The 9,650-nt window shown below is 60.0% G+C and overlaps 1 protein-coding gene across 1 annotated transcript; it reads left to right on the plus strand.

Moving 5' to 3' along the window:
- The first annotated feature begins 116 nt into the window (after positions 1-116).
- Positions 117-8,142, plus strand: LOC129399389 (calcium homeostasis modulator protein 2-like). The gene is made up of 3 exons (XM_055119206.1): positions 117-647; positions 5,298-5,858; positions 7,729-8,142. Exons 1-3 carry the CDS (start codon positions 117-119, stop codon positions 8,140-8,142), a joined length of 1,506 nt encoding a protein of 501 aa, XP_054975181.1.
- Positions 8,143-9,650: the final 1,508 nt, after the last annotated feature.

Raw genomic sequence — 9,650 nt, forward strand, 5'->3', positions numbered from 1 at the left:
CTGTCTCCTGCTGTCCTACAGGAGGTGCCCAGCTGCCACCGGAGTGACCAGCCCGGCCCTGCTGCAAGGTGCCTGCCAGGCCGCACTTTCTCCTCGTGCAGCCTCTGCCTGACGCCATGACGAACCCCATCGCCCACTCCCTGTCGCGCATTTTCAGGAGCAAGGATTTGGTGACATTAAATGTGTTGGTGGCTCTGGGCACCACGGGGGGCCAGCAGCTCTTCTCCTTGTTGGCCTTCCAGTGCCCGTGCTCACCAGTTCGGAACTTCCGGTATGGGTTAACGGCCACCTTGGGGCCCGCCTTGTTGCTCTTCTTCATCAGCATCATCCTCAACAACCAAACCAGGAACCTGGTGGACGGGTGCCGGTGCTTCAGGACCAAGAAATGCCCAGGCATCCTATATTCGATCGTGAGCCGCGCAGCCGTGGCCCCCCTCACCTGGTTGGTCATCTCCCTGCTGCGCGGGGACGCCTACGTCTGTGCATTCAGCGAGTTTGTGGACCCATCCTCGCTCACGGCTGAGAATGAGAGCTTCCCTCTCTCCCACACCACGCAGATCCTGGCCATGTTCCCTTGCCGGGAGAGCCCTGACAAGCTGTCTGGGTTCCGGGAGGAGGTGAGCCGCAGGCTCAAATTTGAGTCTCAGGTAAGGCTGTGCTGAGGGATGCTCATCCCTTCCCTGGGAGGTGGCGGGCGGCTCAGTGCCCATCCAGTTCCTGGGTTCCCGTAATCAGTGGCAACCATTAAGCAAGATTCTTAGTGTGGTAAGAATCATTTTCTTGGGGCTGGAGCAATAGCACAGAAATAGGGCGTTTGCCTTGCACACAGCCGACGGGGGTTCGAATCCCAGCATCCCATATGGTCCCCGAGCCCTGTCAGGAATAATTCCTGAGTGCATGAGCCAGGAGTAACCCCTGTGCATCGCCGGATGTGACCCCCCCCAAAAAAAAGAGCAAACAGAATCGGGGCTGGAGAGATAGCACAGCGGGTATGGCGTTTGCCTTGCATGCAGCCGACCCAGGTTTGATTCCCAGCATCCTGTATGGTCCCCGGAGCACCACCAGTGTAATTCCTGAGTGCAGAGCCTAGAGTGACACCTTTGTATCGCCAAGTGTGACGGCAAAAAGAAAAAAAAAAAGAATCATTTTCCCATTTCAAATAAGAGAGTTTTGTTCATTTTTGCAGTGCTGGGGGTGGAACCCGGACTCACACATGCAAGGAAAGTGCTCTATTGCCAAGTCTTTTCCCAGCCCCTCCAGATAAGAATTTTGATGTATTGAGTTTTGGTGAAACCTAGCAGACCCCATGAATGCTTAAAACTTAACTCCAATCGTTTTAGTTAGGGAAGGGAGAGAGAGGAAGAGGGAGGAAAACAGCCAGGGTTTCAAAGGGAACAGGAGCAGAGGGGAGAGAGTGGGGGATGCCCCAAGGTAAAAGCGGATTTACACACTCAGGCTGGGATGCGGCTGCCCAGTCGGGGAGGCTCCCCGTTGGCTCACAAAGTGCCCCAAACTGCCCCGGCTTGAGGTTTTCCATGCAGATAAGAGTCTGTAGTGGGGGCCAGAGTGTTAGTACAGCGGTGAGGGTGCTGGCCTTGCACACGGCAGACCTGAATTGGGCATCCCCTATGGTCCCCAGAGCACCATGGGTGTGACCCAAAAAGCAAAAAAGAAAACAGAACAAATTAGTCTGTGGTTAGGGTCTTGTCAAGGGCAGAGGTTGGGGGAGTCTTCTTGCAGCTCATCACAGCCCTATTTCCTGCTGGCACCTCTCTCCTGGGCCACCACCTGTGCCAGCCGGGTCTCACGGGGCCTGTGTCTGCACCACAAAGGGGCCCTTTCCCGGGCCCTGGGCTCTGGTAGGGCTGGTGATGCTGCAGCTTTGGAGCAGCTCTCCAGCCTTTCATGCCCGCCCACAGTCTCCCCTGCACTCGGGCCCCAGTCGGGCAGTGAGAAGTGAGGCATCTGACCCCACCTGCCGACACGGACAGGTCTGTCTGTGGCAGAAACCGCTGCTTTAGATCCCATCTTGGTCCTATTGCCTCTGAGAAATTCTTCTCCTGCTCCCTCCTACCTTCACCTTGGCTTTGCTCCAAGGCAGCAGAGGGATAAATAAATAAATGAATGAAGGGCAGAGTAAAGGAAGGTGCCTGGTGGAGCCTGAAGGGGCAGAGAGTAGGCCGGGGAGCCACAAGGAGGCACTGACCTAGTGTCGGGACATAGCAAACACCACCTGGGGCTGGGGATAGTACAGGAGCCAGGGTGCAAGCCTGGTGTGCAGCCAGCCCAATCTCGTTCAATCTGACACCACATGGTCCCTGGGCACAGCCAGCGACAGCCCTGGAGGCTCCCAAGCATCACTGGGTGTGTCCCAGGCTCACTGTGGAAACTTGGTCATGCCCTGCCCTGCCTGGTTTGAGCAGCACCACATCCCTCAGGCACTAAGGCTAAACTGTAAGCCAGGTTAGCTGAAGTATCACCAGTGACCCAGGTTCAACACACACACACACACACACACACACACACACACACACACACACGCACACACACACATGAAGCTATAGTAGAGGGGAGCGTGAGCAGCCCAGGAGATGGTTGTGGAGACACAGGAATGGGATTCCGTTGCTCAGAGCTGTACAGGGCCAAATGGAGGGACACCCACCCCAGGAGTCTTTGAGACAAGCATGAGGTAATTTTCCTATAAGATAATGAGGGTGAGGAGGAAGCAGGCATATAGGGGCTCCCAGAGGGTCTCTGAAGGCTTCCCCGAGGTGGCATGGGACTGATCTACTCTGGCTGAGCCAGACTTGGAGGCTGAGATGTGGAAGGAGGCCCTGGGGTGGGGGGAGAGGAAGGCAGCAGGGGTCTGCAAAGTCTAAGCACAGAGCAGGTGCTAGCGTGAGGGCAGAGGGATGGAATCCCGCTGGGAATGCTGGTTTCTCCTTCAGAGGCAGAATTTTGGTTTTTGTTTGTTTTTTCTCCATCCTAGATTTTTTGTTTGTTTTGTTTTTCATCTTTGGGCTTTACCGAGCATGGCCCAGGGCTTACCCTGGCTCTGTGTTCCGGGATGACTCCTGGCAGGCTCAGGGGATCATCTGTGGTGCCAGGGATTGAACCCTGGGTCTGCCCATGCAAGACAAGTGTCCTACCCGCTGTACAGCCCCCTCCACTGAGGCCTGAAGCAACACTCGGGGGTGGGGCTGCCCAGGAAGATGAGCCAGCCAGGGCGGGTGGGAGGGGAGAGGGGATCCTGCCTTCTCCCTCCCTCCCCAGCTGGGGCAGCTCTGCCAGGTGGGGGTCAAGCCTTGGGAAGGTGACCTGAGAGTCAGCCCTTGCAGGCAGCAGAGTGCCCAATCCCTCCCTCCTGCCCCACTGCTCCCAGCTCCTCCCGTCCCTTGCCCTGCAGATTCCCACTGCGGGGCTGACATGCGCACTCAGACCAGCCGGCCCTCCTCTTTCCGGACTGAAACTTTCTGATGTCACTGGGCTCCAGCACAGAAGCAAAGCAGGAAGGCGGAGGGCAGCGCCTGCAGCCCCCACCCCAGCGAGCCTCTTGTCCAGGAGCCCAGAGAGGACAAAGCCGCACGCCTGAGCCCTGCAGCTGCTCTGGGTAAATAAGGCGCCAGCCCTGGGTGTGAGTTTCCCCGGGCAAAGTGGGGCTGGTCCCCACTCCCGTCTCCTAGTCTCCCATCCCTCCTGTAGTTGTTGGCAGAGTCTGGGGTGCCCCTCCCTGGCCCAGCTGTAGTCTCAGAAGGCGGCCTGGTCACCCCCATCATGGCCAGGACTCTGGAGCCCTATTTGGGCACTTTGCACCCAGAGTCTGTGCCCACGGGAACCTTAAACCAAGAAGGGCAGAGGCAGAGAGAAGGCTGGGCGCCTGCTCCCGCGTCCCCACAAACTCCCTTCCTGGGGAGCAGGAACGAGCCAGGATCCCTCCAGGTGGGGGTCAGATCTCTCCCCTCTCCCCCACTCGCCCTGACCCCTAGGTCCTGGTACCCAGCAACATTGGCCTGGAAGTCTTGACAGCTAGCAGAAGGGGCGCATGTAGAGGGGGGGCCCTGGGGTGATACTGGGCAGATGCCCCACCTGTCTGCTGCTGCAACCCTCACGCCAACCCAGCCCCTGTCTGAGGACTGTGGCTTTAACTCACAGAGATGGAGAGAATGATGGGGAGACAGGCCACACCCTGGGCCCGGCTCAGCTGTGTCGGAAGTGAACCTCACAGAACCCTGTGTCCTGGGGCCCAGACTTCCTGTCGCTGGCATCTAGGGGGCCTAGCTCCAGGGTCTGGTGGTCAGGGCTGCCGAGTCGGGAAGAGGAAATCAGGGGAGAGAAGGTTCTCCAGGGCCTGTCGGTGAGCAGAGAGCAAGGCCAGCGAGAAGTGGCAAGATGGAAATTCACTCCGCCCAGGCCTCCTGAGATGCTGCTCAAGAGTCCTGCCGGGCACCTCCACGTTTGCAGTTTGCAGGGGTCGGGGGTGATCCCAGTCTTCACAGGGAAGAGGCCTGAGCTCTACCTTTGCCACATCCCCCACCCCAGGCTCCAGAACTTCCTGGGGGCATTTCCTGCTCTTCACAAAGGGAGCATGACCCCTTCTGCCCTCTCTGACAGTCACTCTGCAGCCCCGGCAGGAGAGAGATGCGGGGGCCATGGCCAGGCCTCTGCACTCCCTCCCTGGCACTCCCGCCTCCCTGAGAGGACAGGGGCCCAGAGGAGATGCCCGAGTGGGTGGGAGCCAGGAGCCCACCTGAGGCCCCCAGGAGGGCAATGGTGCCCGGGACTCTCCCCAGCGCCACTCCACAGCACAAGGTCACCTCCCACCATCGGGGGCGCAGGTCCCCTCCCACATCAGGACACTGGCCCAACAGACCACTGCCTGGACCTAACCCGCAGTCCGAAGGGAAGTGAGCGTCCTGTCGCTGCTGGCAGGCCATGGGGCCCTCGTCAGCCCCCAGGAAGAAGCTGGTGGAAGCCAGGAGGTCTGAGCATCCGAGGAGGAGGGCCCACAGCTCTGCCTCTGAGAGGCCACCCTGGGGTCACTGCCCCTTCTCTGCGAGTCTGGGGGCTGACAGCCCACTGAGGGGTCCCGAGGATGAGGAATGGTGGCTGAGTAGGATGCGGGCCACCATCACTGCCCCCTTATCAGTGTAACCCCAGGAGCTGTCCCTGGGGGTTGGGTTCAGAGCAGATATTCTTCTACCTCCTGCTGTCTTACAGGAGGTGCTCAGCAGCCACCACAGTGACCCGCCCGGCCCTGCTGCAAGGTGCCTGCCAGCCCACACTTCCTCCTCGTGCAGCCCCTGCCTGACACCATGGCTAACCCCATCATCCGCTTCCTGTCGCTCTTCTTCAAGAGCAAGGATGTGATGATCTTTAATGGGCTGGTGGCCCTGGGCACCGTGGGCAGCCAGGAGCTCTTCTCCGTGCTGGCCTTCCACTGCCCCTGTGCACCGGCCCGGAACTACCTGTATGGGCTGACGGCCATCGGGGTGCCCGCCTTGGTGCTCTTCCTCATCAGCGTCATCCTCAACAACCAAACCCAGGACCTGGTGACCGAGTGCCAATACCACAGGGCCAAGAACTGCTCAGCCGCCCCCACCTTCCTGCTCCTGAGCTCCATCGTGGGCCGAGCTGCCTTGGCCCCCGTCACCTGGTCGGTCATCTCCCTGCTGCGCGGGGAGGCCTACGTCTGCGCATTCAGCGAGTTTGTGGACCCGTCCTTGCTCATGGCTGGGAATGAGAGCTTCCCTCTCTCCCATGCCAAGCAGATCCTGGCCAGGTTTCCTTGCGGGGAGAGCCCTGCCAATCTGTCGGGCTTCCAGGAGGAGGTGAGCCGCAGGCTCAGGTATGAGTCTCAGGTAAGGCTGTGCTGAGGTATCTTCCTCCCTTCCCTGGGAGGGGGCGGGGGTCTCAGTGCCCATGCGGGAACTGATCCTCAGGAAGACTCCAGACTCTGAGTCCACTAATTAGTGGCAACCTTTAAGCAAGATTCTTAGTGGGACAAGAATCATTTCAAGTCTCAAATAAGTGAGTTTTGTCCAATTTGCATTGCTGGGGAGTAGGACCCAAGGCTCCGCCATGCAGGAAGGTGTTCTGTTGCTGAGTCATTATCCCTTCTAAGTACTTACAGCCCAGTCCTCTCCCTTGACCTTAAGTATGATAGTTTTAGTTAGGGAAGGGAGAGAGAGTAAGAAAGAGGGAGAGACAAACAGTGTCAGGCATTCAGAAGGGAACATGAGCAGAGGGGAGAGAGCTGAGGATGCACGAGTAAAAGAAAGGAACTCACACTCCAGTGGGTGCAGCTGCCCCTGGCGGGGAGGTCCCCCCTTGCTCCCGCAAAGTTCCCCAAACTGCCCTGGCTTGAGATTTCCCATGCAGATAAGAGTCTGTTGCTAGGGTGTTGTCAAGGGAAGAGTTTGGGGGAGTCTTCTTGCAGCTCATCACAGCCCTAGTTCCTGCTGGCACCTCTCTCCTGGTCCACCAAACTGTGCCAGCCGGGTCTCCCAGGGCCTGTGTCTGCAGCACAAAGGGGCCCTTTCCCGGGCCCTGGGCTCCGGTAGGGCCGGTGATGGTGCGGCTTTGCAGCAGCTCTCCAGTCTCTCATACCCGCCCACAGTCTCCCCTGCTTGTGGGCCCCGGCTGGGCATTAATAACCCAGGCTTCCGGCTCTCTCCACCTGCCAACCCACACAGCTGTGGCAGAGACCCTAGCTTTATTTATTTATTTATTTATTTATTTATTTATTTATTTTGCTTTTTGGGTCACACCCAGCGATGCTCAGGGGTTACTCCTGACTTTACACTCAGGAATCACTCCTGGCGGTGCTTGGGGGACCATATGGGATGCTGGGGATGGAACCCGGGTCGGCTGCATGCAAGGCAAATGCATTACCTGCTGTGCTGTCGCTCTGGCCCTAAGAAATCTGCTGCTTTAGATCCCATCTTGGTCCTGCTGCTTCTGAGAAATTCACGCCTGCTCCCTCCTACCTTCAGCTGTAAGATTCTATCCGAGCAGCAGAGGCATCCTGGAAAGGAGGCAGCCGGGTGGAGGCTGTAGGGGCAGAGAGAAGGCCGGGGAGCGGCAAGGAGGCACTGACCTAGTCTCGGGACATGGCAAACACCAGTTCGGGTTGGGAATGGCACAGGCTACGGCGCAAGCCTGGCGTGCACCCAGCCCAATCTGGTTCAACCTGGCACCACACGGTCCCTGAGCACTGCCAGGTAGAGCACTGGAGGCACCTTGAGCATCACTGGGTGGGGCTCAGGCATCACCGGGAAACCTGGCCACCCCCAGCCCCACAGGGTTCAGGCAGCACCACATCCCTCGGACCCTGGTCAAATACTCAGATCTGCACAGGGCCGAATGGAGGGACACCCACCCCAGGGAGCTTTTGAGACAAACTGAGGCGATTTTCCAACAGGGTCGTGAGGGTGAGGAGGACGCAGGCATGGGGGAGCGCCCAGAGGGTCTCGGGAGGTGGCACGGGACCGAGCCTGGCACTCTGAGCCAGACTTGGTGGCTGAGATGCAGGAAGCCCTGGGGAGGCAGCAGGAATCTGCAGAGTCGAAGCAAGCGCCTGTGCCCGGGAGAGAGGGCAGAGGGACCGAGTGGCGCTGGCCATGCCAGCTTCTCCTTCAGCCGGGGAGTCCGGGCCAGCCGGCTGGGGTGCGGAGGGTCAGCCCCACCCTGGCCGCTGCAGCCCTCCTCAGCCGCCCTTTCTCTGACCAGCTCTTCGGGTGGCTGCTCATCGGCTCGGTGGCCGTCCTGGTGTTCCTGACCAAGTGCCTCAAGCACTACTGCTTGCCGCTCAGCTACCGCCAGGAGGCCTACTGGGCCCGCTACCGCGCCAACGAGGACCAGCTCTTCCAGCACACGGCCGAGGCGCACTCACGCGTGCTGGCGGCCAGCAACGTGCAGATCTTCTTCGGCTTCGTGGCGCTCAACAAGGAGGACGAGGAGCTGGTGGCCAAGTTCCCCGTCCAGGGCACACAGCCGCGGCCACAGTGGAACGCCATCACCGGCGTCTACCTGTACCGGGAGAACCTGGGCCTCCCCCTCTACAGCCGCCTGCACAAGTGGGCCCAGGGTCTGAGTGGGAAAGGTGCGGCCCCCGACATGGAGATGGCCCTGCTGGCCCCCTGAGGCCCCACCACCCCTGCACTGAGTCTCGGGGTAGAGTGAGGCGAGAGGCCCAGGGTGTGGCCTCCTCCACCACCAGGAAGTCCCTGGTCACTCCCAGAGGGAGTGTCCCGAAAGCTTGGACCTGGTACTAGGGAATGGAATGTTTTATTACTGAAGCCCTGGGCTGCTGGCTGGCCTCAGCTGTGACTGACCCGGCCTGAGCAGGGAACCCGCAGGGAACCCCAGTGGGCGGGACCCTAGAAGATTGCAGGGAGGTGTGGGCGTGGCAGAGGCCCTGTCCCTTCTCCTGTCCCCTCCCGCAGAGCTGGCAGCCCTGCCCAAAGACAAAACTGGGGGTATATCACGGGCCCACGCCCTGCAGCCCCCAGCAGGGAGACTGGCCCCAGGCTGCTCTTCGGGGAGGGTCCCCAGGGGAGACGTGTCCAGCTGTTCTGAAACAACCACACCCTGGCCCTGCTCCCAGGGGCTGCTCCCCATGTCCCCTTCAGGATGCTCATCCTGGACCCACCTTATGGCCCCGACACAAGGGCCCAGGACCACGCTGGGCTGAGGCACCGCCAGGGATTGCCCCTGGCACGACTCAGATCCCAGTCGGGGTTCAGGCCCCAACCTGCGCCTCCGCCCGGGACACAGGCAGCTGCTCCGGGAGCGCGGGGCGGCCTCGGAGAGGGAACAACAGCGAACTGACACGTGTGCAAAAAAGACAGAATTCATTCTGACCCCGCCGGGGTCTCCCCGGGGTGCCTCCAGGAAGCCCCTTAAGTCCGCCGGCCCCTGGCTCAGTCCTCCGGCACGGCGCTCCGGGCCTCCACGTACTCCAGCGCCTTGGCCTTCACGGCCTGCACGGCCGTCTCGGTGCCCTGCTGCTTCTCGTAGTCCTGGTAGCGCTTGAAGAAGAATTTCATGCGCTTGGGGGCCAGGCTCAGGTGAATGACCCGCTCGAAGATGTCCCTGTGGGGAAGGGCGGGCATTGTTGACCTTGAGGCTCTGGGCACCAGGCCGCGCTGTGGCCACTCCTACTATGTCAGCATTAAAGACGCCCTCGGCGGGACCCATGGCAGGGCAGGAGGAGGCGCTTGCCTCGAGAGCCCTGACTGGCTTGTTCTGCAGTTTGAGGCCACACCTGGCGGTTATCAGGGGTTACTCCTGCCTTTGTGTCCAAGGATCATTCCTGGTGGACCATAAGCAGTGCCGGGAGTCAAACTCAGGTCGAGTGTGTGTGAGACAAGCATCCTCCCCCCTGGACTATCTCTCTGACTCTCATAACCCATTTTTACAAAGACTTAGGGAAACCAAGCCACTCTCCAGGGCCAATAAGTAAGCACCGAGGTCCAGTCCCCTGAAGGTCTGAGTCCAAACCCTGGAGATGCCGTGACCCCGGGGTGGGGAGGAGCCTTTCAACAACCCCTCCCTGAGTATTCTGATGGCTTCCAAAGCCAGCTGCCCTCCTGCCTGAGAACTGCCTGGGACTTTGACCCCGGGCCACGTGAAGTAGCCAGGGAGTCATC

The sequence above is a fragment of the Sorex araneus genome, chromosome 11 (assembly GCF_027595985.1).
Source record: "Sorex araneus isolate mSorAra2 chromosome 11, mSorAra2.pri, whole genome shotgun sequence".
NCBI lineage: Eukaryota > Metazoa > Chordata > Mammalia > Eulipotyphla > Soricidae > Sorex > Sorex araneus.